A 27,556-nucleotide genomic window follows, 5' to 3' on the forward strand; every position below is an offset into this window, starting at 1 on the left:
AAGCGAATATGATGCTGTAACATCTGTGACAAGCTGTTAGAAGTCAGACCTCAGTCAGTGGGGAAGAACAATTGCTTCTATGACTACAGGAGCTCCTCGTTTATTTATGTTCCAAGATAAGAGTGGTATGAAGGAAGCCAGTAAACACAGACAGGAAGACTAGAGTGGTAAGGCAGATTATTACCTAACTGTTTGTTTGTTTGTTGTTTTGGCCTGAAGAAACCAGTTGAGGGTTGTTACTGAGGCATTGGGTTCTCTGTCTTTTTAGCAGTGTTGCAGGACACAGTATTGAAGAAAGTGGCATGTGTGTCCTTGAAACTTGCACCCTTAAGAATTATTTAGCACTTAATCATTTCTGTGAAGGAAGGACTCAAAACATGAAATAGACTTCCAAAAACTTGAAATTTCATTTACTCTGTGCTATTTAATTGACAGGGTATTTTTCCCCGCTGACATCACTGAACTATCCTTCTGACAATGCAAATTTATTTATCTGTGCCCAGATTCACTTTTTGTTTATGAACAAATCTTTTTGTTGGGGGTATGTTTTGTATTGTTTGTTCTCCACTTTTGCTCCATGAAAGACCTGTATTCCTTAGAAATTGTAAGCACAAACATACTTAGGCTGTGATGAAGAGCACCAGCTGGTGTGAAGTAAGCTCCTTTATGAAGTGCTGATGCTGAATTTCATTAGTGACCTGCACTCCTTTTACTGTTCTAGTTCTGGTCAGAGTTTAGGAGCTGGGTCACGTGGGAGACATTATTCTTTCACATTATCTTTCTGATGAGATAAACGGGGATTTAGAATGAGGGCACTAGCCCCATTTTTGATAGAACCCAGATTTTCACCCCTGCATCTCTGTTTTGCCAGACATCTAATCCTAATACATTTCAAACACATCTGTTAAGATGACATCAAAATGGGAATTAAACTGTAACACAGAGCTTAAAAAGGCAAATTTCTTAATTTTCAGTTGACTGTCACAATTCATTGTATTTCTCCTTTTTTGTTGTTTTTTCTTACTCCCTTGTATTTTGTTTTAATGTAATGATTTTACGTCACATAAAGGCCTTGGGGAAAGGCTGCAGGGAAATGGAGTGGACTTTTACTAAAAGTTAGAGAACTGGATTTAAATATCCTGTATTTGAGTCAGAAAGTTTAATGGATTTTAGTGTTGGTTTAGTCTGTTGCTTAGCGAGTGAATTTCAGATTGCTATTTGCTTAAAAGTTTAGCATTTATATTTATTAAATTATTTATATTCTTCCTTATTTTTTCAGACTTCAGAGTCAACAGACAGATAAACAAGATTTCAGCGATGTCCACAAACCAGAGAAACTAAGGTATGAGGATCTTGAAGAACACATTTATACTCTTGAAGGTAAGTTTTAGTGCATTTCAGACAGTTTGTTTAACCTTAGGGCTTAACAGTTACAGGACAACTGTCTTCATAGTTTTAAGACTGTACTTGGAGAGAAAAAATTCTGACTGATTTTGGAATTAAGAAAAACAAATATCTCAGATGATGAGGGATTGATTTTCATCATTCTTGCATCTTTAGATAAGTGTATGTAGTAATAAGCAGACATTAAATTGAGTTGGTTCTGAAATCTGTGATGTAATTTTGTTCAGAAATCTTGCATAACCTTGTTCTGATTAACGCTGTAGGTCTGACCGTTGTTTTGGAATGTTTTTAAATGGTGTAGAATTCTTATTTAAACAGAAAAATGTACTAGTATGTGAACTAAATTGAGGTTTATTATATTTGCTGCATAAATTAGAACCAGGTTCTAATTCTAAAGATAAGTTTCTGTGGCTGTTGTATGCACTCCTAATTTTTCCTTCAGTAAGTGAGGCATAAATAGTATTATGAATTAGAAGTTGCTCTAGGGTGTGTGTAAATGTGTGAAGAACTCCTGCAAGTATGCTGTCATTAATCAGCATCTCTGAATAGTTTTGGAGCATATGGTTAAGTTACTGAAACCTGAATTGTATCCTAACTTCTTTTTCTCTGAGGTCAGCATTTTATTTATTTGCATTTCTGCTCTCTGTGATTGCATGCTATAAAATGTTTCCTTCTCTCTAAATGCTACAGGGTCAGTTTTCAAAAATCTTTGATGTAACTAAGGTACTGTAGAAAGAGGAGGATAATAAAACTTAGTGTACTTTATAGCCATTTGTATATGGAGTGAGATATAGAAGCACAGTTACTGGCCTTACTTAGTTTTTCAGCATTTGAGTGACATCCTAATGTTGAACCTGAGCAGCCTGATCTCTCATGAAACTGTGGGTTTAAAGTAATGAAGTTGTCAATGAGAAAGCTGTGAACAGCAAGTTAATCTTTCCTATTTCCAGATTTTGTTAGGTCTGTAAAGTCCTGAGGCTGGTGGACATGTGGCATTGTGTGGTGTAACTAAACTCATAGTTGGTGAAGAGATTGTGATTGCTGTATGGGAGAGTTAGGGATATTTTCTTTGAAACCAGTGATTCTGACTGGTGTGAGTGGTTTCCTGGGTCCCAGACTGGCTTATGCTTTTGGTTGTGGTTAGGTCATATGGAAGGTGGAGTGGACCCCTTGCTCATTCTCCTGACCCTGTGAGAATATGGCTTTCAGTATTTTAAAAGGAACTAACCAAAAAACGATGTTTGTTTAAACAGCAGATGTGCTGATAGTGTTTAGTGATAACTAGCAGAAGATAATGCCTCATCCGTGCATTTCTCTGTGAAGCTTTACGCATTACTCAGTTGGGTTTATTTATCTCATTTAGCTTCCTTTTTATAAGCTTTAAATGTATTATTTGAATGTGAACCAAGCCTGTAGCCAGTAATGGTTTCTATTCATCTCACATTTTAATTAGCCTTATAATTATTTGCTTAATTTTGTATGAGAGGCTTTTGGGAATATGTTACATATTTCACTTTTATTTTATTACATATGACAACAGACTGGCATTTTCTTGGAAATTAGGGCTGAGTAGATGCTGTGCCCAAGTAAGGTATTACTGAATCATTTGGTGATGTGTGGTGGTCAATAATTGTAGGAGTTCACATGTGCTGATGATTTCTCAATCAAGAGTACTTTAGTTGGGTCAGACTGCATCAAAAGACAATCTCAGTATATAGGAGGAAATCAGAATGGCTAAAAAGGGGAGGAGGTAGCTCAGGAGAAGTGGCTGGGAGCGGCAGGTAAGAAAGTAAAATCTGAGAAGTAAATACAGAGAAAGATACAATGAAGGACAAAGTGGATAACAGTAGGAAAAAACAATGAATTAAAGGAGGTACCAGAAAATATGGAAGTCTTTTAATCCTACTGTGAGTGAGTTCTAGAAAGAAAAGGTCAGCAAGTTCTCTTGGCAGCAGCTGCTTTTAGGTGATGAGCTCATCTTAAGGGAATAATGCATCTCTTGCTGTCCACCCTTAAAAAGGGAGTGAAAGTACACAGAGTTACCTTTTTTCTCCTTTGCAGAGTAGTTAATTCATTTTATACTGTAATGGTTTTGGTTTGGGTTTCTTTGTTTGCTTATGTTGTTAGCATTCATTTTGAAGTTAGAAGTAATATTTAACCAGGACAAATTTATGAAAGGAATTTTTTTATTATTTAAATATTACATACCCTGATGCTTATTGGTGCCTCATATGGAAATAATGTTTTTGTTGATAGCTTTATAATTTAAAGAGAGAGCAACAAAACAGAATAGATTTTGAGTGTGATAGCCCATTATTTTGGTCTTACAAAAACCCCCATATATAGGAGTTATATTCCTAGGTGAAGCTGGTAGGAATTACTCTTGCTTTTGTAAGAAACTGAAAACATTCTCCTAACTTAGTTAGACTGACAGCTTGACAGAAATTTTCCATCATGCTTTCTATAGTTCCTTTCATCTATAGTTCCTTTAAAAGAGTTCTAATTTAAAGAAATTCAAACCATTCAGATAGAGGCTGATCCATGTGGTTGACTTGGTTTTTTTCATGCAAAATATTTCAATTTTATTATAATGTGAAAAAGAAAAATGCTTGATGGTATTTGAAGGATGAAAAATTGATGTTTTCTAAAGCTTCACCCAAAACCTAAAGAGATATATAGGGTATCTGTGCTCTGTTACACTAAATGCTTGGGAGAATAGTCCTGTGTATTTCAGGTTGGCTATCTAGAGGTAATGGCCACATCTTGTTTTATCTCTTTTTTTTTTTCTATCTCCCATCAAATGAGATAATAGCAGTCTGCATACTTTGCAAGTAAATAATTAAGAAGCAGTTGAGTATCACAGCAGTGATCAAAGAGGAAGGACAGTAATTGTGTTTTTGTGAATTCAGAGCCACCTTTCACGGGGAGAAGATAGTATAATGCAGAATACCTGAGTTAGCAGCATCCATCCTGTTCACTGAAGAAGGCAATGATCCCATTAAAGAGTGTGTCATCAAATAGTTAAAGATTGTTTTTATATTCATAAAAAGGATGAGCTGAACTTGGACATACAATTTTTCTGTGACTTTTATCTTGATTATGTAAGGAAATGAAAACATCTTGGGTTTCTGTTGTGTATTTCTTCAGTTTTGGCTTTATAAACAGATGTGTTCCAATAGCTAATTTCAAAACTAACAATTCTGTAATGAAGGAAGCAAGTACAGCCTATGATAATTCTTAATTCTCAGGGAGATGATCAAGTTGAAGGGAAAATGCTCAATTAGTGCTGATATTTTTGTGTTCTAATTTAGCCATTCCCACACTGAATCCATTGCTGTGCTCCACTTTTGCAATTACAAAATAATGAAGCCATTGTTCAAATTTCTTCTCCAGCTCAGGGGGACATACCAGAGGAGTGTGAAAGTGATGTCTTGCATCCATCTGGGGACATCGTTGATGGAAACCATGTCACAGCCCCTGTACCAGCAACAGCCACTTCATTGCAGGACTTAAGTGAGTTCTCAGCTCAGACTCAAAAGAAAGTACCCTTTTAAAATGTCAAATGTGTATAAAAGTCTGTATGTATGTATGCTGGTGTGGTTGAAAAATTTTCCAAAAAGTGCAAGTTCTGTACTAAAGAGGAAAGAGTGTTTTCTTTTGCTGTTCTGTATGAGGATTACTTTTTTTCACCCTGGTTTTAGTTAAATTTGGTTTTAATTTAAACATTCTTGCCACCCCTCCCAACCCCGTTGTCCAGCATCTGGTGAAATGATTTTTTTTTTCTTTAGGGTAATTATTAAATATAATTTCTGTTCTTGATAGGAATGAGACATTAAATATTTTGGTTTGAAGTATTTTATGTACTGCTTGTCTGGATTTTTTTTCAATTTATTTTTGACTGTTGGTGAACTGTATTATCACAATGCAGTTTTAATTCTTTGGGTAGATGAGAATGATTTCAATCAGCATATTGTTCTAGATGGAAACATTATGGTTCTTTTTATTTAGAGAAGAGCTTTGTAGCTTCTCATGATTCCCAGTACTGAGTTTGCCCATCTCATTGCTATTTGATGCTGTTCTTTGTAGTCAGCTTTTTAAATACACTGGTCACATCAACAGTATGTCCTGCAGTAATTTTCAAAGGGATTTTAAATACTTTGCTTTTTAAATATAAAGAATTATATCCAAACCCATTGCAGAGGGGGAAGGAATATAGTAACATGGAATTTGGGATAATTAAGGTTTAATGAGAATGCTCATGAAAGGAATGAGAAGTGCAGTGATCTATCAAATCTCTGGCCTCTACTTTGGCTCTACTCCTTAACTATTGGTGAGTCATTTATCAGTTTAGAGGTGGGAAAACACATTACCCAATACTCAAGAATAAGTTTGGTGTGTGTGTGTAAACAATATATCCAGTTGTTCTCCATTTACTGCTAACGTTATACAGGAACCTGGTACTTACTTGTATGCTCTTGTAGTGATTACTGAACTACATAAATCAAATGACAGATGTTGAAATAATTTTTCACAGCAGTGCTGGATCAAAGGCAGATTGAAGAACAGAACAGAGAAGTTGACAAAAACTTCGAAGAAGAAAGGAAAGGAAGAGAAGAAAGGAGCGAGAAAGAGCAACAGGACGCTTTGGAAAGTGAGAAAAAAGAAGTGGAAAAGCTTAATGAAGAGGTGGTAATTTAATTAATTTCTGACAGTGATGCAGCTCTGTAGTCCCTTGCAGTTTAGGATTGTTACATGTGTTACTTAGTTAAAAATAGATTTAATTCCATGAAGTGAAAGTAGTAGAGACTGAGTTATTTTATGTACTTGTGTGATAAACCAGAGTGTCACTAGAATGTCTCCTTATGCCAAGTAACTTTTTCACTGGAAACAGATGCTTTTCCTTCCATGCTTCATGAAACTGGAAGTTACAGTTTTATGGCCACTGTCACCATGCTGTTGGAACAAGCTGAACATTTGCTGTCTCCGTGGTGTGGCCACTGCAAGTGGGACACCACCAGAACATGTTAATGTCCATCTGTTCATTAGCCTCTGTCAGGGTGTCCAGGGTACTCTGGAAAGCAGAGGGTATAAGGAGACCTTGAGTTTGCTTAAATCCCTTTGAGCTTAAACACTCCATGTTTGTTTATGTAGTGTTCTGGATTTTTAGGTCCTGTTTAATGCTGTTTAGACTGGTATGTTTACTGAGGTTAACATGAAATTCTGCATTTATTGCAGGTACTAAGGTATAAATGTATTTTCCTAATCAGTATTTAATTTTTATTTTTGTGTCTTAAAGTATATCCAAGACTCAATGAAAACAGATGAAGAAATAGAAGATAAAGGGGAAGTAAAATCTGAGCATAGTAACACTGGTGCTGAAAATAATGTAAAGGATCCTCCTTCAAATCCATTAGAAAAATACATGAGAATAATTCAGCAGAGCAGAGAGCAGGAACTGGCAAACAAGGTGATTACTCTCAAAACACAGTTCCAAAAATATTATTGACCAAATTTGTGTCTTGCTAGGCATGCTTAGGAATGAAAACAATATTCACATTTTTAAGTTTTTCTTCATGTAGAAACTTTATGTAACAACCTGCAGAGTGTCTGGATTTGTGTAATGTTTGGAAAAGTGTGATGACCCAAAAGAAAAAACACTGAAAACTTTCTTCTATAAGGGTTGCTGGTGTTCTCTGGGTAGGAAGTTTTTTTGTTTTTTAAGGTACCAGGACAGTATTTAAATGTCCTCAATTTTTAGCTTAAACTGCGTTTAAATACAGTTTGAACCTACACAGGTCAGTTTGTGTTCCTCTAACACAACTGATAGAATTTATTCTGGCAAAATGGAAAATTGGACTTTTAAAGAAGAGGTATGGGTGGGTATTACTTCAGTGAGGGAAAGCAGGATGCTTTTCTTCAGACATGATCCCAGTCTAAATTTCCAAAGTGTTACTATTCTAGGTCCAATGTAGCATTTGTAGAAATAGGGTTGGTCATTCAGAAGATTTTTATTTTCAGTTATGTGCCTTCAAAATACAGATACTATTAGAGTCACTTAAACTTTGACTTTAGAACTGGTTAGAGAAAGTGTATTTTCCTCTTGGTTGCCAGGATTCAAAAAAAGAAGACATAAGAGAAGTGTCACTTTCAGAAGGACTTCTAGCTACTGAAAAGGATGACAGGTAAGGCTCCTGTATTAATCACTTCTAGAACACCATATTAACAAATAGTAATAATAAATTCTAAATTAATACATAGATTTAATATGAATTACATTAAGAGACATCTGCCTCCTTAAAAAGCAACATAAATTAGTAATCAAAGCAAGTGTGTTGGAAAAATTGAGGATCTTTCCAGTTCTTGTACATGCAGGTTAAGCACTGTTTGGAACTCACAGCTGAGAGCTGCACTCCATGATCTGTTTCAGTAGCTGTGGCAGTCACAACTCTTTACCTGCAACTGAGCAGCATCCAAATTCCTTGACAGAGAGCTGGAGTTTGAGGGATTGTTCTTATGTGATGACCCCCTGGGTGAAGGTTTGTCTATGCTGCACCTCGCCCATGGTCTGTTCCTAGCTTTGACTTTTCAGTAGCATCGTGGCCTTTTAACACACTTTATTCAGAGATTTTGGCTGCCTGCACTGAGTTACAACAGCCCAGGCATTTCCTCTGGTTCTCTCTACACATTGATAAATAAGGATATGTAGGTTTTAGTTGCTTGCAAACGATAAACCAAACAATCTTCCATCAAATCTTTCAGTTTCTTTGAAGATGGAGAATTCAAAATAAGCAAAAAATGTGGAGCAGATAGAAAAAAAACCCATAAAGGTTCACCATAACCATAGGAATGATTCTCTATTATATGTGCTGTTGAACATAGCAAGCCCTACCCTGCTGCTCCTGAATTGGCAGCAGTTGTGTTGTTTTCACTGGGTGAGCACAACAGAAGATAGCTCTGCTTTTTGAGATACAGGTGATGGCTTTCAGTTAATGAAGGCCCAGATCCTCCTCCTTTAGGGCTGGTTTTATTGCCAGCAGTTCACTGAAACAGCAAGAGAATTGCAGCAAAGGCAGTCTCTTAACTATTGCTTTAAAATGAGTATTAAGATTTAAGATAAACTACATTGGACTCATAACACCTTTTTTTCCTCTCTCCTATAATCAGTAGTGTTGCAGACATTTCTCATGGAGATGTGGATGAAAGCTTCTGGTGAACAATAGCTACTGATTTTTTAATTGTTATTCTTATTATGAGAAAGATGTTTTTACAGTAGGTTTCTGTGTGTAATAAATGTTAGGCACCAACATTGCAGGCTGTGCAATTATAAATTAATAAAGCCGATTTTGATCTGTTTCACCATTTCAGTCATTGACTTCAAACAGTGAGTCCTGATGTGTTACTAATCCAGGAGGAAGCCCTTGGGTGGGGTGGGAGAAATAACAAAGCAGGGAACAAAAACTGATCAGTATGTTTGGGTAGATTTGTATTGACACTGAATTCCTCTAAACTTTGTCAACTTTGCCAACCCCCGCCCCCCAACCCCTTCTGCTCCAAATGGTTCAAAGTATGGTGGAAGAAACAAAAAATTCCATCATCATCACCTGCTTTTAAAGGTGTCCTGTGGAGGCACTTGGCTCACACAGTTTCAGAGTGTGGAGTGTGACAGACCCAAACTAAGGTGCCCCTTCTACTGCTATGGCAGGGGCATCCACTTTCAGAAGCAGCCCCTCTCATGGATCACCTCGTTGGTATTAACCAGCCCAGAACGGAAAGATTAAAATAAAAATGCTATTTAACTCATCTTTATTTAAGCTTTGTATTTTGTGGGTAGATTATAGGCAAGATCATTAAACTTTATTTACAGTATAAAATACAGTAGTTTTTATCAATGAAGTAATTTTGGGTGGCAGCATATATTACAACTTGCACTGCATTTGAGGCTGCTCATCTTGACCTAACCTACAAGAACATGAAGCCAAGTTTGACAGAATTTAGGGGCAAAAAACAAAGTTCTGTCTTGAATTCACTGGATGTTGAAACACAATGTATCAAAACCGTGACAGATCCAAACTTTGCTTTTTGAAATGAAGCTAAAATGTGAAGTGGTGGCTACTCTAATTTTACATGCTGCTTAATTTGCTGTTGCAGTCACTCTGGCCTTTACAGAATTTCTGAGAGACTGCTCCTGTTGGATGTTGGGAAGGGGTAGTGCTTGTTGCATTATGCTGGCCTGGAACAACTACCACTACTGCATGCTGCACACAGCTGCTGCTGCAGCTGCACCTGCAGGGCAGCCCTGCCCCATGCAGGAGGGCAGGGAGCTCTGGAACAGAAGCTGTTTCACTTCAGATAGAGATGTAAAGCCTAGAGATGCACTGCCATGGAGTAGCTGTAGGTCTGGGTTCAAATAAGCATACACAAGTGTTGTCTATTATCTACAAATATTTATTTTAACACTTGGATGTAACTACAGGAAGCCCTTGGCACTGATAGAAAATATTGATTCACTGTTAGGTTACAAAAATTTATACATAGCAAAATTTAATGCTCTTTACATAAAAATATTAGACTACTTAAACAAAACTTCAAAAACTCCCAGTAATAGCTACACTGAATTAGAAAAGAATTAGGCTTTAAGACACTGCCTCCATTATTACCCTTATGCAAACACTGGGCTAGAACATCACCTGCATTGCTGTAGAAATGTCTCCTTCATGCAACAGGTAAGAACATACACTAGGCTATTTTGTCATATTTGCTCTACATCAATCAACTTTGCCCCTTTTTTGAAACTGTCAAATTAGACTTCAATATTTAACAAAAGAAATTATATTTGAAGTTGATACCCCCCAAAAAAATGCCTTTTCTCTTAATACTGATTTGAAGGAATTTGTGCTTCCTTTGATGTATATTCAGCAAACAGTCAAAACTACCAAACCACACATCAGCTTAGCAGGGGTATGACTTGAATATTTAATTTTTTTCAAATGAATGATGTATTTTTACTTTTCCCCCCCAACATTTATATATATATATATATATATATCATATAGAACAAACACCAAATATACCATCACTAATACTCAAGATATCACTGAATGCTTCTGAAAAAAACCATTAATTAGAAGGCAGACTTCTATGGGAAATGACTTTAAAATGGCACCAGTTTGTTTGTTGGTTTTTTTTCTGAACACCGTGTTTTCTTAGTGTGCTAATTAATTTGTAAAAAGGAAAACATATAAGCACTGACTATAAATTTGCTAAGCACCAAGATAGAGAAAGGTGGACATCCTGTATTTTATGGCTGCAAATTTTATTGTTAGTGTAAAACTCTGCAAACTTTCTCATCTGCTCATTTGGAATAGTCAGATCAGTGTCATTTTAATAAGGTAACACTTTCACTTACTTAAAATGTAGGATAATGGTCTCCTGCCACTATATAAATGCTAAGACATTTATCGAAAATAAATATTAAGGCAAAGCTGACATTTATTTTCAAAGAAGGGGATCATTATCCAGATCCAGGGATCTACATTCCATTAAATAGTTAATAAAAAGATTAGAAACTGGGACATTTGCTCGACACTCAGGTGAGCACAGGGACATGACAGCCTCATCATGGATGCATGTGGCACAGGAGTGGAGCTGCTCCCGTGGCCCAGGCAGGGGCGTTCCCAAACAGCCCCCCTGCAACCTGGGAGGTGCTGCAGCTGTGCCACCACACAAACACGAGCTCCTCTCAGAAATGCCAGCTGGGCACGGGTTCCTTTGGGAGGTGCTCAGTCGCAGGCCATGCCTGTGCCTGAGGTCTGCACAGATCTACTGCCTGCTCGGCACCTGCCAGCGTTTGTGCAGGGCGGCATGCTGTAGAACAAGTCAAATATTAAATACCACAAGTCTCAAAGAAGAATAATTTGGTCACTTTTTGTAAAGTGTTGCCTTTTAAAATGCCTGGAATAAACCATCCATTCTCTGTTAGAAAGGATGGAAGATTACCCATGGGAAGATTTCCCTAAAAAAGTTTTCCAGGAGCTGGAATGTGAAGCTTTTACACTTCTAATTTTGTTTGGTAGACACACATCTGTACTGCAGAGCAGCTATTTGCTGATTTGTCAGAGCTACAGAATTCTTCTGCTGAATTACTGTGGCAAACATTTATGTGTAAGAATTGAGTTGCTCTTTTGACCGAGACTGGATATCCTGAAGCTCCTGCTCTTCTTTTGCTTTGATATCTTGGTAGGCCTGCATTTTGCTTGCATCCTTTAAGTAGGCCCAGTTAGAAGACAGTATCATGAGGAAGTGGATCTGGAAGAGAAGGGTGAGCATGATGGCGAGTGAGCATGTCAAGAGGCAAAGCAAGCTGCTAGTCAGATTAATAGACGCTCTTTAAAATAACGACCAAAAAAATAGTTATTCTACGTTAATAAGCATTCTGTTATTAAAACAAGCACAGAGGCTATTTTTCAAAGATCTCTAGAATTTGGCATGCTAATAACTCAGTTATTCACAGTTTAGAGAAAGTTAGTACAAGGATATTAAAATGAGCTACAGAGTTGTACGGGTCAATTAAAATGCAGAATGGGGGGAAGCAGGAAAACAGTTTTGTACATGGCAGTATACAGAATCTGTAAACTACGAGGTGCTCAGAAGAACTGCTTTCTAAGGTCGTGGTGTTTATGCATATCCAAGCCCAGAGCCCGGCAGGTCTTTTCCCCCAACAAGCAGATGAGAATTCCACCCTCCCCCTGGAAAAAAACCTGAAACTGTGAACTGTTTTATTTATGCGAACAAGGCTACATTAACACATCGAAAAATTAAACATCAAAACATGAGTCCAAAACTAAGCAAAAGCATGCAATCTCTGGGTTAAGAAGTCTTAATCTTGTATTTTTATAGCTACATTTTAAACTTCCATTGTCCAACCTCAGGTGAAGAGTTTTATATTGTATATAGCAAATGGCTCCTTTTTTTAAAATTATTATGTGTTTGTTGTTCTAGTTTGTGCATTCGTCTCTTGCCAACTTCTTTTGCCCATACTTCATGCAAAAACATGTACATCTGAAAACATTGATTCACTTCTCCTTCTTTTTTCTCCCCAACACTGTAAAAAGGTCCCTGTGATCTATGCATGGTTTTGCTTCCTGTGCAGTCATACTTACATTTTTGAGATCTGGCTACTGAGAAATCAGTTACTAAAGTGCAGCCATACAAGAACAGAAGTTATTCATATGCTGTTTCTTACTAGTTCAGGGTCCAAAAGAAAGAATGTGATTGTTTTACGCAGAGCTAAGACAAGGATTTATTTTTTGAGAGAAAGAGTATCATTCGGCACTTACTTAAGAGTAAGAGAAAATAATTGATTTCATCATGCATGGAATCACTTGGAAATAGAAGCAAATTAATTCATAATACCTGGGCTTCTGATCTCTGCTAAAATAGACTGGCACTACTTCATTATTCCCTTGCTTTCACACCATATGTATTTTGTATGCTTGGAGGGTATTTGTATTTGGTGTTCATGGTGGAGAATAAATTAGTACATCTGACCCTGAACTGTTCCAGTATTTGTTTGAGATGACTGTTAGAAATCAAGTGGAGACTTGAAATGAAAACATCCCCTTCTCAGAAGGATGCTTTATAAACGCCCCTACAGTAACTGAATCCTCTCAACATGAAAAGATAGCCAGATCTCATCCACATCATAGTTCATATACAAGAAGTCATTTCATTAATCTGATAAGCTAAACGATGCTTACTGAAGCTATTTACAATTACTGTAACAAAATTCAGAAAGCTAGACTTTTAGTCTAGGGTGTCAGTGGTATTTCAAGCTACGCAATGCAGCTTTTTACTGGGCTTATACAATTTAGAATTTAGTGCAGCAATCTTCCCGACTCTTAAACTTCAAAACAGCATAGTTATATGTAGTAGCCATCATGTAGATCAGCTGGTGGAAGAGAACAAAATACAGGAGAGTAAGATACAACAAGGTGACGGCTCAAGCCCACTTGGGCAACTCTCGATACTTTTACAACAGATGTTACTCTGAGCTCCTTCCAGGGTGACGATGCAAGATAAATAACCTGCCATTTCTCTGGGGAGGATAACCCAGCACAAACCCTAAGGCTATTTTGTCAACCAGCTGTGAGTATTGGGCTTGGCTGGCACAAGGTTAGCAGCTGGCCACTAAAGGAAGTGTTAGACAGAGGAACAAGTCATCTTGTTAATGTCCCTTTTCCCAGCCGCTACCTGGAACGGGCACTGCAGGGTTGGACCAGTCAATCTGCCTGGGTCCAGGCAAAGGAAACCAAGAGGTTACAAGCAGCTGATCAAATAAACTACAAAAATGAAAATAAATAGTCGAAATAAAAGCAGAAACAGTGGACAGAAGTAGGATTTTGAAAGGACATGCAAATAATTTTTTCCTAAGTATGTGGGAGGCGGGTTAAGATGACTTCTTAAAGCAAAAGTTGGGGACCTGCTGACTTGTGATGACCAAACCATAGCAGCAAATAGTGGTGATTACAGCTCACCCTCCTTCATGTCTAGTATCACTACTTTTAATATACACAAAATTTAATCTAAAAGCATCTTAAGCCTAAAATTAACATTTTAAATTATAAAACAACAAAAAATACTACCCACCAATGCTATGACAGTGGCACCAGCTCCAGCACAAGCCACAATGAACAGGTGATAAGACATGTAGAACTAGAGAAAAAAACATGTTAAAAACATTGAAGTAATTCATTAGGAATAGTACAAAATGCATTTCAAGTGTTCTAGAGAGTAAGGATAATAAAACAGTCTTTGTAGCATGGTAGCAAAGCTCTAGAAAATACAAATGTACTGAAAATAATTTTTTTTTGATGATGTAACAATTGCTTCAGTGTTATATTTAAAGCAATCTCTCTACACTCCTTGCATGAGTTCTCTCCAAAAACTTTCATCAAGTATTTACTACAGGGTGCCCAAGTGACCTGTAGTCAAAAGCTGCACACAGGTTAAGTTTCTATACCTCATTTGTGTTGCAGATGTTCTCTAAAATTGGGCCACAGGCTTTGCCAGGTACAGCATTCCAAGGGATAATACCTGAAATACCACAGAAAAGAAACCACTAATTTCAGCAATCAACACACACTTTCTGTTCCTCTCATCTTTTCCACCCACTTGCCAGTTGTGTTCCCATTCTGGGCATCCGTGCGTTGACCAGTACAGCTTTGAGCTGGCAGCAGGAATTAAAACAACTCCCTCAAGTTATGCTTTCTCCTCACACTGAGGGCTGCTGCCAAGGCATGTTCTCAGATGTGGTTTTCCCATCTGGCAGCCAAACAGTTGGTTGGGTTTTTGCACTTTGGGTCCAGTTGCACACTCTGCCTACTCCCCCACTCAGCACAGAAGAGAAAATCTGCATCTCAGAGGCACTTGGCACCTTCAGGATAACACTTACTAGATGAGGTTCTACTTGAAGAAGAAACTACTGTAGAAGGGTGTGAATATAGAGCTAGAGGGAAGAATTACAGCATTTTTTTTCTGGTTTCGTTCCAATAGGTAAAAAGCATCAAGTGAACACTGCTACAAGAAAGTTCAGTCTGCTGCACCTCATATACTCCCAATTACTTTTCCTACATGATTGAAAGTCTGAAAAGTCAACAGAATCTAGCAGATGAAAAATAAACTTTTAGGCCTATAACAGATGTAAAGCTTAAGCAAAACCCACTTGAATTAAGAGAAACCCAGTTTGTTTCCCCATACAACTTTGCATTTCCACCCAGCTGGTTGGAATTAGCAACTCTATAAGCAGCAGGTCATTGAAATTATCTCAGGATGGCACAGCTTTCAGAAAGATTTTATAGGATTGACTTCCAAGTCAGCTGCTTCTCTGCAACTGTTGTATACAATTCCAGCCTTTCAGCTACCACTTCCATCCAAAAACGTGAGGAAAGCTCAGTGACACCAGTTGTCTGTTAGGGAGCTGCTCTCTCCCATCATGCACTGAAACCCAAATGGTTTTACTGATCAGGGGAACAATACAGCACAAATACAGCTGCAAAACAGCCAGAAGAAACAGGAAGGTGGAGGAGCACATCTCCCTTCACTCCTAGGCTTTGCTGCTGAAGAAAATGTCTTCCCAGCCTCTTGCTGTGAGCTGCTAAAATAGAATGTAAATGTTTAACTGATTGAAGACTTCTTGCTTTTAAAATTAGTATATCTTTTCTTCTACTGGACTTACCCGGACAGGAGAGCAAAGCCAAGCTTTCTTACTTTTTCAACTTTGAATCCATTTTCTCAGCTTTGAATGACTTAGTCCAAAGAAAGAAACATTCCTAGAAAATGCTAGCTAGAATGAAGCCAAAAGTAATGGTGACAAAAGATCTTCTGCACAAGGGAAGCTAAAAAGATTAACTTCAAGAAAAACTCACCTTAAGAAATGAAAAGCCTGACCCTATTTTAAGTTATTGTCCCAGGTTCCTTAGGTTTCTGCATGTCATTGGAAAGTAGCATTAATTCATTATTAGTTATGGGCAGACTTTTAATTGCAGGTTTTTGTTTTTTTAACTGAAAGTAATTCTCAGAGCAACATTCAGACATTTACTTCATCTTTAAATGTAAAACAGCTTTCTGAAAGAACATAATATATGCATATGGGTTCAAAACCCACAATGTGGTTATTTATTTCTCAGCACTGTTTCCAAGAAGTTTATTTTGAGGCTGATCTATTTTCAAACCTAATATAACAGTATTGGAAACCACTACAAAATCATTTCAGATAAGTGACTTGTCACTTCAGTGAAATTGATTGCATCTGGAAAAAGATCAGTGTAATGTGAATTAATTAGAAAAGTAATAGCACATTCAGAGATGGAAGATACTTTTGCATTTGATTCATCTGATAAGGCTGAGACAAAACTACTGAGGAAAGACTGAAGAGAAAGGATGAAGTTTTTAATGGGGATTAAAACGAGTACCGTATTGCCTGATGTCCACGCAGATCTGGTCCCCTGGCACGGTCACATTTGTCTGAAAAGATTTGATGACTTCACAAGTTGACCATATGTTATAGAACATAAAGACAGGCACAGCTGAGAAGCCGAAGACCCCGAGCCAGGCCACTCCAAGCACATAGGTGAGGAAAACAAACTGGGCAGAGAAAACACAAACACTTTGTGTTTATTCTTTGAAAAGACTACTTAAATTTTCCTTTAAAATTCTTCAAAATAATCTTTAAGCATACTTTCAGAATTCAAATAAGAAAACATTTGGTTTCCAAGCACACAAAATCAGTATCCTCATTGCTTACAAATACTATGGTAGTTTAAGTGCTACTGAGAAAGTAATTCAGGCATTTCCTTTTTCATCAGCCTGCTTGAGTAAACAGATTGCCCTCAAGAAAGAGCAGCCCATTGATTTCTCAAGATTCTCAGCTAAGCAGGGATGCTAGTCGTAGGCTAAAACCAATAAATTCCAACAAAAATCAATTTAAGGGTTTTTTTTAAAATTAACTATAATATACCAGCATTTCTGTACAACTTACAAATCAAAACCACACAGTGAATCAATGCTCACAGAGCTCTCCCATACTCCCTGATTTATTGAAATCAATTTGGAATGTAACATTTGAAAATACCTCTTTTTGCAAACATACCATGACGGTTAACAGCAGATCTGAAGGATTCAGTTGGTCTAATACACATTGCCAAGCAGAAAATGAATTAATTCACATTAGAGAATCATGGATTTGTCCACTGAAATTTGCTGGTTTGGGTTTGCTCTTTTAAAAAAAACTACATTACAAGCATTTTCTTTGGTAAGATATAAGATGTGGCACTGATTGCTCTGGAAATCTCCAGCTCCCTCCTCCCACTGAGCCCTGTCCCTTTTCCCCTCCTCTTCTAAGTGTTATGGTGAAACAGTAGTTCTGGCATCAGTTCCTAGCTCCCCCCTCCTGGTGAGACTAGGATTTGGATCCTACTTGGAAGGTGGGGGAATGCTGTTACATCTTCTGTGCTCTCTTCTCACTGTTAGCTGCGGCTGTTCTCTTAGCTGTAGGTGGAATGGAAAGCCTTTACTTCCAGTAAAGCACTGGTGTCCTACTGTCTTACTTAAAACTTAGTGCCAGAGGACAAAAGCAAGGATGGGAAAGGCTCTCAGGGGGGAGGATTCTCAGCCTGACCCAGAACCAAGGGACTGAACTAATGCTGCACTGGTGGAAGTTTGCATCCCCCCAGGTTTTTTCCAGAATAACCAGGCAAGTGTTAGAGCAAAAGCTGAACAACTGATCAGGTTTCAGCCAACGGGGGTGGAGTGTGGGGAGGTGGAAACTCTTGCGAAGCTATGGCCCATAAAACCCCAGCTAGACTTTAATTTATAGACAACTCAGCTGAATACCCTATTTCATATTAGCGCCTATACCAGACCTGTATGTTTTGTGTGAGAATTGAAAATCCTCTCTTTGGATTTTGGGAAGGAAAAAGTAGACCAGGTTAAAGGATTTCTGTAAATACACTACAAATGAACCATGAGTTTGCATATGTGTATGTGGAAGTGTGCATGAGAGGAAGTGCACAAAGCCTTTAACTCCTAAAATAGCCAGGAAAAAATAGACTCACTCTCACATTTAATGTGGTAACTGTGGGAAATGGCTATTTTGCATTACCAGAGCCAACAAAAATAATTTAGGGAAGATGGACGTCTTTCTTCTGTAACAACCTTATGCAAGATGGGACTGTCTTTCAGGACTTTGCTCAGCAATGTAATGGAAGAAGAAGAAGTACAGAAGCTCTTGATCAAAGTGGCAGAAGATCCCTGGATGTCCAAAAGCCTGTTGCCTGTCCCCAGCTGCAGTCACTAGTCTGTTAAGTATTTTATCTCCTCACAAACCTTATTCTTGCCCTAAGGTTTTACACAGCAGCATACAGGCACTTTTCCTGTCACCACCAAACATTGATGCATCTTACAAGAGCTCTAAGCCATTACTCAGATGGTAAATTCTCTCCTTCATTGTGTGGACAAATATGGATAAACATGAAAACATGTTGTTCTGCTGTATTTCCATGTGTCACACCGGTGTTTGTATAAGCAGCGACAATCATGTGCCTGCAACTACTCAAATGCACAAGCAATTGTCTGCACTGATGAGATGCATGGATGTGTATGTTTCTATTTTATTTTGGATCTTTTGAAAATACTGCTTCAGATCTAATTTTGCTCCTTGGTGAAGACCATGCTTGCTAGAAAAAACCTGAGCAAATAGCTGCTTAACTGGAAAATTATCAGATGCCTTATTTTTATTAGCTCTCGAAAAATTCAGTAAATACCCAACAGCACAGTGGAAAATTGCTAACTCTCATGAAAATAAACATGCATTTCTTTTGTATTTAACCAGCTGAAAGTACATATTTTTTAAGTACAGGATCTAGACTGTATATTAAAATGCAACAATCACATCAAAAGCCTCTTCTCTTTTCACCCACACTTTCCCGTGGGCGATCTGTCATACTGCTTAGCTTCCTCCATAACTACGAGCTTTGAATTCAGATTTTCAGTAATAGCTTTGAAATCTTCTCTCAGAAACGCAGTTATGGCTGTTCTTGCACGGTGTGCCCTTGGGGACAATGTGGGTGAGAAGCTGAAGTTTTATTTTTAGTTAAACTTTGCTTACAATTTTCTTCAAATACAGAAGTATACGGAAGAGAATATGGCTGGTAACTTTAGAGTTCCAACTGCTTTGGCTTTGTGAAAAAGCCTCGCTGTTCTATCTGTCTGCCTTTTGCCATCTGCAAATCAATACTTGATTCAAGTGCAAAGATGTTGCGAAGTTTCATTCATTCATTACTGTTTGTTGAAGGATCCAGACACTCAAGCACAATTGACTATGGAAGTCAGAGCCATTACAGTTTGATATTTAAATAGCTCTGCAAACCACAGCCATTTTACAGTCTGCCTTTAAGCATCACTCAAGTGTTCCACGTTTAAAAGCGCAAATTTCATTTTGGCTCACATTTAAGTGTTTTAAAATTAGCAGTCTCCCCAGTTTAGTTTAGACCAGTGGGTTCAGCTTTATGTCAGGGGAGGCTATGGCAGTTCCCACCCAGCCCATCTGCAGCAGTTTGATTTGACCAAGCACCCTTGAAGTTCAAAGAAGAACCAAGACATGGATTGACCCTGACCACCCACAAGGAGTTAAACAAAGAAGGCAGCAATATCCTGGTGTTCAAAACCCAGGAGTCAAACCAAGCCCAAGGTTTTAGCCAGCAAAGACTGCTGTTCTCATTTCTGATCCCACTCACCATTCCACTGATGCAGCGGCCACAGGCTGTTGTTTTGAACTCTCCATGCAGCTCCTTCACAGCACTTGTGGTATAAAAACCTTCTGCCAAAAGGATTATTCCATATAAGAAGAAAAATGATGCAATGCCATAGATTACATACTGCATTAGCTGTATTCTAAAACGGAAAAGAAAAAAAAGATACAATTAGATTTCAGTCCTATAAAAACAAAGTCAGTCCTCTCAAATTATAATAAATGAGAGATAACTCCTAGAAACAAAGTTCAAGGCTCCTTAGCATTTTAAGCAAGCGGACTGCAGGAAAACACTGGTATGACTGTGCCCCTTCCCAGGTAAGCAATCCTGACGTGCCTTAGTCCTGCACCCACCCGAGCATCCCCGGCTGCTGCTGCAGTCCTTACATTGACTGGTGTTTGTCACCAGGTTAAAGCTGCAATTTCATGCCTCCACTATGAAGGTTTTCTTTTTCCTCTTACTGATCCTGACGCCTCACTTGGGAATGTCTGACAGGGACAAAGCAGGGCCTTGAAATGGCAAAGCATGGAGCCAAACCCCTGACTGAACTACCGGGCTCTGTGGCCATTCCTTCGGCTTAGGGAAAGGAAGCAGTCCCTGAAATTCATCATTTCCACCTGTGAAATCCAATTAACTTAAGTTTGCAAAAATTTCTAAATTCAATAATACTTGTCTGATACAAAACTCAGCAAACACGCAGTGACTTCTCCTGAGACTGCTCTACAGCCTGGAAGGGTAGTTCCAAGTGAGCTGGTAGTTTCAGTGCTTTAAGTCACAGCGGTGTTGAGTGCCTCAAAATGTTAAAAATTCTCTTAAAAAATGAAAGAGTTATTTAGGAAACACTTCCACTTTAGGTATTCTGGAACCACTTAGAGGAAGATCATCTCAGGGCACATGGTATAAGCACTTCCCTCAGATGGTATTTGAGAAAGTTTTTGATTCCTTAAACATCTACCATCTGCAATGACATTCTAACAGTATTTTTCCTTTAGCTAGAAGAGGTAGATGGAAAGAATGATTTCTAAATACTATCAATCAGATTCTGTATCTGAAGCTAATTGTTTTGGAGGACCAGAATGCCAGATCTTCCATACAACACTTCTGGTCTCCAAAAGTCATATTTCGTTATTAGCATGATTACTCCGGAACTTCTTAAAAGGAATTTGATTGTTGGAATGGTTGTTTTGGATGAAGCTATTCACAAAACCAAGAGGTTAAATTTATACATCCACACTACCAGTTTTCTGAGGATAAATGTTTTCCTCAGATTATTTTTTCCCAATTCTTGCCACTCTCCACAATGTAGCTGCTAACATAGATCTCCAAAGAGTATCTGAATGTTTTAGCTTAAAGAAAATTAATGACTACCATTTATATAGTTAAATGTTACCATTGTATCAAAATAGAATATTGCTCATTTAAAATTTTATGTTGGAGGTGTTATCTTTTTTTTCCAACCTGATAAAAAATAACAGGATACGTCTGTTTCACCTGTGCTGTAAAGCACAAAAAAATTAACTCAGGATTTCAGAGAGCATAGAAGAAATCATTTCACCATCATTGATAGTCCAGGAGAGACTCAATGCATGCTACCAGAAATCAGTAATAGGAAAAGGGGTTAAAAAGTCTATTCCATAGGGTGTCTTACTAATGTATTTTTCTTTTTTTTTTTTTTCTTAATGTCTCTGTAGCCTGAAATTATTTGCCCCTTTCTAACACTTCTCCCTTGCTATCCCCTTCGCCCAGAGCCGAGCCCTGAGCTGCTCTGGTAGGAATTATGCATTTCCCCAGCTGCTGGTGCTGACATGGCAAGAACCATTGTCAACAACTCTCCAAACCATAAAACTTGCTGCCTGTTACTGCTGCTTTTGCAATTTCTTCTATTTTGCTCAAATGGAGACTGATGCAAGCACAGGGTGTTTTGTTACCCAGTTGCTGAAGAACAGCTGCTTACATTTTCTTACTAAATGTTGTGTCTAACTGCAGGGCCCTGGTGGCTCATGCCCTGGAGCTGGGGACACACTGCCTGGCCACAACCAGGGACTGAGCGTGTCCAGTGCTGGGAGGCAGGACCCCAGCGGGGAGCAGGCCCAGAGCAAGTCTGGAGACAGAGTGGAGAGCAGAAGCCCTGAAATGGTGCTGTGGGACTGGCACCAGTGCTCAGAGGGCATGCAACAAACTGGCAGGTCTATGCCTGCAAGCGTATAAAAGGAGTCAGTGACAAGAGAAATCAAAAAGAAAGTAAGAATTAAGTGTGCTGCATATGGCCCTGATACCAAAGCCTTCAAATATCACCCTAAAAGCTGTGTCCTGCTTGCTGCCTGTGCACCCCTGCATGTGCCATGCCCACCGTGCTCGTCACAGGGGCCCCTCATCACAGCACGCACAGCCAGACTGGCTGCCGGACATGGGACACAAGGCAGCACTCCAGGCCTTCCTCTGCCCTCACAGACGAGCCTCAGGAACATAAAAGACCCAAGGTTATGTCCAAAGGCTACATTTGCAGATCTTTCCAGTTTTTTCTCTTTTTTCTCATATACCAATCCAGCTTCTTCTGAAGAGGGATAGACAGAACCATGCTTCCCTGTTACTCCTGACATCCCTTCCAACTTTATGTCATCAACAAAAACTAAAACTACTCTCAGAATAAAATTGTTACCCCTTGTTCTTTTACAGCAGGCCCTGGTAAAAGTCCCTCTTCAGCTCTCTGGTAGGTCCCTTTAGGTGTTGGAAGGCTGCTGTAAAGTCTCCCCAGAGCCTTCTCTTCTCCAGGCTGAAAAGCCCCAGCTCTCTCAGCCTGTGTTCATGGGAGAGGTGTTCTAGCCCTCGGATCATCTTGGTGGCCTCCTCTGGACTCGCTCCAACACGTCCGTGTCTTTCCTGTGTTGAGGACCCCCAGAGCTGGATGCAGCACTGCAGGTGGGGTCTCACCAGAGCAAAGGGGTAGAATCCCCACCCTTACCCTGCTGGTCATGCTGCTTTTGATGCAGCGCAGGATATAATTGGCTTCCTGGGCTGCAAGTGCATATTTCCAACTCATGTTCAGCTTTTCATCCAACAGCACCCCAAGTCCTTCTTGGCAGGGATGCTCTCAACCCCTTCATCTATATATCAATACATCAGCATGTATTGATACTGGGCATTGCCCTGACCCATGTGCAGCACCTTGCACTTGCCCCTGGTGAACATCATGAGGTTCACACAGTCCCACTCCTCAGGGCTTTCAAGGTCTCTCTGGCTGGTATCCTTTCTCTCAGGTAAGCAAACTGCACCACTCAGCTTGGGTGTCATCTGCAAAGCAGCTAAGGATGCACTCAATTCCACTGTCTATGATACTGATGAAGATACTAAATAATACTGGTCCCAATATGAACAGGTGTACCAGGATTCACACTTTGGTTCTTTGTATGCGAGCACCAATAAATGACTGAGTGCTGTTACAAAAACAAGCAACCTAATACTCAGGAGCGGAGACTGAGGTCTGAATCCATCTCTAGTTATTTAGCATGAGGGTGTTATGATGAATAACGGGAATGGGAGGCATACTTACACTTCACTCAGCAAAGCATGGTCACTGGCAGTCGTGGAGAAGTGCTGCTCGAGGATAGACACAGTTCCCGTGAGTGCCACGTGGCCACAGCCACAAAACAACGCTACCCCCGAGAAGCAGAGAATGGTTGCCACGAGCGAAGCATATGGCACTCCTCCTAGGCACTTAATGCAACATTCAAAGCAACCTAAGCAGAAGAAAGAAAGCAAAAGAAAGGTCATGAGCAAAAAGCAAATTATGAGGAAAAGAACATTCGTCCTCCACTTGGTAAAAGCCACAGGGAATAAAAGGCCCAGGCATTGACATGCTAAGCAAAAAATCTATAGGTGGTACAAGACAGCATCACCCTCTAAAGCAGTGACCTACAGATCTGTTGGTATGGACTCAAAGCCCAGAAAGTGGGCTGAGTGCTTCTGTCTTTACAGGATCAAGAGGAGATCGATGAGACAGCCTATGAAATGGAAAAAGAAAAAAAATCACTGTCTAAAGTGATCCATCGCAATTCAGCTGCTCATCCAGGACTCACCGTGTTTCAGCATTACTAATGGCAGGAGCACCAGCTATGATGGCAACACTCTGCGAGCCAGAGTGCCAAATACTCAAGATAATAAAGGCTTTTGGAAAAGTAGGAGGTATTTTGCACTTTCATTGGAAGATGAATAAATTTAGGTCTGCAAAACCTAACTACCCTACACTCTCCCAGTACTCTCAAGTTATCTTTTTATATAAATCCATATGAGGTTACAGGGATACAGACACTTTAACAATAGAAAAATTGAATGGGTTCCAAAGAGTAACAATTTTTGTCGAGGGCAGCTGTATGAAGCTGTATTACACAGACAATACATTTCCAGCTTTTTATAGGATACACAGGATTTACAGTGATCCCTGAATACAGTTTGCAGTAGCGTAATCAACTGAAATGCATTGTTTAACTGGTCTGAGTTAACAAAACACCCCCCCAGAGCTGCTATTTGTATGAACACTGTAATAAGGAGGTTGCAGCTGAATTGCCAGGTTCCTTCCAACTGCGTGGCCTGAAAACCCATCTGCTTACAAAGCTGGGAAATGTAAATCGGAAACAAACACAGCTTTTAACTGCGCTATAATGGTAATGGCAATCCATACCAATTCATTACTTCAGGGTGATGGCATTAAGCTGTCTCCATTAATGTGCATTTCATACAACTGCACAAAACACAAGCCATTAAGACAACGCTTAATGGAGTGGCCAGCATCACACGTCGCAGGACAGCCACTGCTGCTACGGCAAGGCGCTACACGGACAAAGCATTTGAAGGCACGGAGACAGCTGGCAAATGAGGACATCACGTCACATCTTCCCACCCAAAAACTTCCTCACAAAGATCAGCAAGTCTCCAGCCGCCACATGAGGCAAGTTTATTTTTATCCCCCTCCCTTTCCCACTAATGAATGAGTTGCAGAGCAAGCACTTCCGTGAGGCACTGGGGAATAATATGTATCCGATAACTGAAAGATTTCCCATTTCATAAGTGAGAAACTCTTCTTTTAGAGAGTCACTAGCAAGTGCCCTAGTCAGGCTTAAGCAGCTATCACCATCAAAATGACTTACGAAACACCACTTCACTAACTGCAGAAAGATTTAATTGTATAGAAACAAGCCTGGGAAGCTTTTATAGTCTACCCACAGCTGGAGTCCACTCAGTAGGAACTATCTTCATGACAAAAATACTGCCAAATGAACAAACACTGCAGCTCGGCAGTAACAGGCCAAACAAAATCCAAATGCACGCTATCAGAGGAAATCATCTCTAAGTTTCATTTTATCACAGAGGTCCAGAGCTGAGTTCAGACACCAGACCTTGCAGAGCAATCCTCTGCTTTGGGGAACCTGCCTGAGAGCAGCTCACATGCAAGAGCAGCCATACATGTGAGGCTGGCTCACCTCTTCAGCATCTGCTCCCAGGTCAGGCCCAAACCTCCCAGAGTTAATTCAAGAAATGCACCTGGTGCAGGATTAGCCATGAAAGATTATCCAAGACTAACTAGGCTTTGACCCAGCAGACAACACACATGTGGTCACAGTCCAGCTCAAAACAAACCACTCTTCGGGCCACACTCCTAAAGCAGGAGACCCAACGCCTGATCATTGCTCAGTGTGTAGAGGCTGATCACCTAAATCATGCTGACCCCACAGACTGCTTAGCAGAAAGATCCTATCAAAGACAGGAAATAAAAACAGCTGGAAGCAAAACCAAGAGACTGACAAGATCCAAAAGAAAAGCTGCTGGTTTCAGAAAATGGTAGCAGCCTGACGAAACTAAAAACTGGTGTAGACCCAGGAGTGATGCTTAATACCCCATACCGCCAAGCCAGCTTTCCAGGCCACTGGCAGAACATTTGCCCTGAGGAGTTTGTTGGATCCCTTACTCAAACACATGACAATTATCTGCCACTAATCCACAGACCCTCGAACACAAGGCAACAGTGGCAGACCCCCTCTCACCTCTCAGCAACTAGCAGCTGCACAGATCGTCTTTGTGGCCATACTCTTTGTCTTCCTCTGCAGTCCAAGTAAAAAGGCATCACAGAATTTGGGTGGCTTTCATTTTCTCAGTGCAGAACAAAGCCAAGGGACAACCTCAGAGGTGTCTAAAGCAACCACATTATTTTGGGCACAGAAAACTGCCCAAGTGCGGAACTGCAGGAACTACTCACCTTGACCCCAAGACTAAAGCAGGAATCAGAGAGACTTTGGTACACCTGGAAATAGCACACAGCCATCTTGCAAGCACATGAAGCATCTCAAACCAGCATGTTTCCAAGAGACAGCATCCATCCATACGTAGTCATTCTGCACCCAAATTGACAGCAGAGCTACACAGCCTCCTGCCAGAGGGTAACTAACTGCGGGACACAACCTCATTGCAGTGCTGGGGCTGCCAGACCTCCCCCCAGATCCCACTGTGAACACTCTTTATGAGCAGATTAAAGCCATGCCTAGCCTGAGCAATAAAACTGATTTTATGATTTTAACAGAAGACTAAAACAGTACTGCTAAGAGCAGCTTTCAAAACCAGCTACAGTTTGAAGCTCATCAAGAACTAAGATACGCGTACCAAGCTTCCCAAAGAAGCACTGAAGCAAAGCAGAGGATTTCTGAAAACAATTAGAAAGCTTTCCAGGAAGCCTTTATGTTCTCTCTCTGTAACTCCAAGTCAGCAACTATCTTCACACAGTACAACTGAAACCCCAGGATGATGTTTGTCTAGCTCATGTTCACAAAATAACTTGCTAATACTCTGATGACAACTGCAGGCTGAAGGCCTGTGAACTCAAGCTGACAAAAATAAGTAGTATTAAAATAAGTTCAGCTCCAATTTTCTGTTAGTTTTTACTTTCCATATGGCCAAAACACTGAACTGTTCAGCTGTATACCCACTTCCAATGAAACAGTGTAAAATGATTTAAATATGAAACTGTACAGCACAAACACACATCACTGCATCTCCCCTTTCAATGGCCATTTTGTACGAGGCATCACTAGAACCTTTTGTGCAACTCAGCAGAATAAAAACATTTTTTGTCCTCAGGCTGGCGAGCAGCAGTTGCCATGGAGGCAGGTTAATAACAGCCCAATGATTTGCCCAGAGCTGCCTGTGATCTTGGCTACAGATTTAACACACTCTCAGAAGGAGGCCAGCTAAAACAAAGACTGAGATTATTCTCTAGGGAATGAATGCTATTAAACACACACACACACAAATATTCTTGCTAAAGGACAAAAATAAAGAGAAGAGAAAGAAACAGGAACCAGCTATTCTTTTAAACTCCTGGAAGCTATCAGTCACAGGAAATTGGTAAAGGACGAACCTACATATGTACATAAATCGGCAATGAGTTGCTCAATGTATGAAGAACAATTATACAATCTGCCCAGCAGTGTATAGCCTACTGCATATATGCAGGGGCTTAGCCATTGAATTTCCCATGCCAAATGGTGACTGTGTGGCTAAACCTCCATTGGTACTTTAAGTACAGCTTTAAGATTTAAACTCGGAACAGCAAGGTAATAGAGAAATAATGGAAAGTGGTCTTAAAATAAAAAAAGAAGAAGAGGCAGTTCTTGGACTACCTTATCCTACTAAGGTCAAATCTGTGCTTTGGAAATGACAAAAGACAATGCAATAGGATCAGGTAGCTTCCTTGATTATTCCTAGGGCTTGCTCTAGGAAGATCATACATCATTCAAGCCCAGACTTAAAAAGCTGGGACAGGCAGATGTTCACAAAGCCATGCCTCAAAGCAAAGCATG

General features: G+C 39.6%; 2 protein-coding genes across 12 annotated transcripts in view; one reads left to right on the forward strand and one right to left on the reverse strand.

The window, feature by feature from the left end:
* Window positions 1-19,828, forward strand: part of OFD1 (OFD1 centriole and centriolar satellite protein) — a 41,025-nt gene extending 21,197 nt beyond the window's left edge. Inside the window, exons 18-23 of one of the 3 annotated variants that reach the window (XM_039550577.1) lie at window positions 1,280-1,380; window positions 4,798-4,917; window positions 5,939-6,090; window positions 6,701-6,871; window positions 7,516-7,586; window positions 18,142-19,828. In XM_039550577.1, coding sequence (XP_039406511.1) covers window positions 1,280-1,380; window positions 4,798-4,917; window positions 5,939-6,090; window positions 6,701-6,871; window positions 7,516-7,586; window positions 18,142-18,256 — 730 coding nt within the window. In that variant the 3' untranslated portion in view covers window positions 18,257-19,828. Of the gene's footprint in view, window positions 1-1,279; window positions 1,381-4,797; window positions 4,918-5,938; window positions 6,091-6,700; window positions 6,872-7,515; window positions 7,587-8,568; window positions 9,967-18,141 lie in introns of those variants that run through there. The other 2 variants (XM_039550580.1, XM_039550584.1) reach the window with 2 other exon arrangements.
* GPM6B (glycoprotein M6B) overlaps window positions 9,191-27,556 on the reverse strand; it is a 107,172-nt gene continuing 88,806 nt past the window's right edge. For 7 of the 9 annotated variants that reach the window (XM_039550636.1, XM_039550602.1, XM_039550628.1 and 4 more), the window contains 6 exons: window positions 23,260-23,446; window positions 19,695-19,851; window positions 16,374-16,545; window positions 14,423-14,496; window positions 14,050-14,115; window positions 9,191-11,709 (listed from right to left, as the gene is read on the reverse strand). In XM_039550636.1, the coding sequence (XP_039406570.1) occupies window positions 11,560-11,709; window positions 14,050-14,115; window positions 14,423-14,496; window positions 16,374-16,545; window positions 19,695-19,851; window positions 23,260-23,446 (806 nt within the window). In that variant the 3' untranslated portion in view covers window positions 9,191-11,559. Of the gene's footprint in view, window positions 13,352-14,049; window positions 14,116-14,422; window positions 14,497-16,373; window positions 16,546-19,694; window positions 19,852-23,259; window positions 23,447-27,556 lie in introns of all 9 variants that reach the window. The other 2 variants (XM_010394410.3, XM_010394414.4) reach the window with 1 other exon arrangement.

Source organism: Corvus cornix, chromosome 1 (assembly GCF_000738735.6).
Source record: "Corvus cornix cornix isolate S_Up_H32 chromosome 1, ASM73873v5, whole genome shotgun sequence".
Taxonomy (NCBI): domain Eukaryota; kingdom Metazoa; phylum Chordata; class Aves; order Passeriformes; family Corvidae; genus Corvus; species Corvus cornix.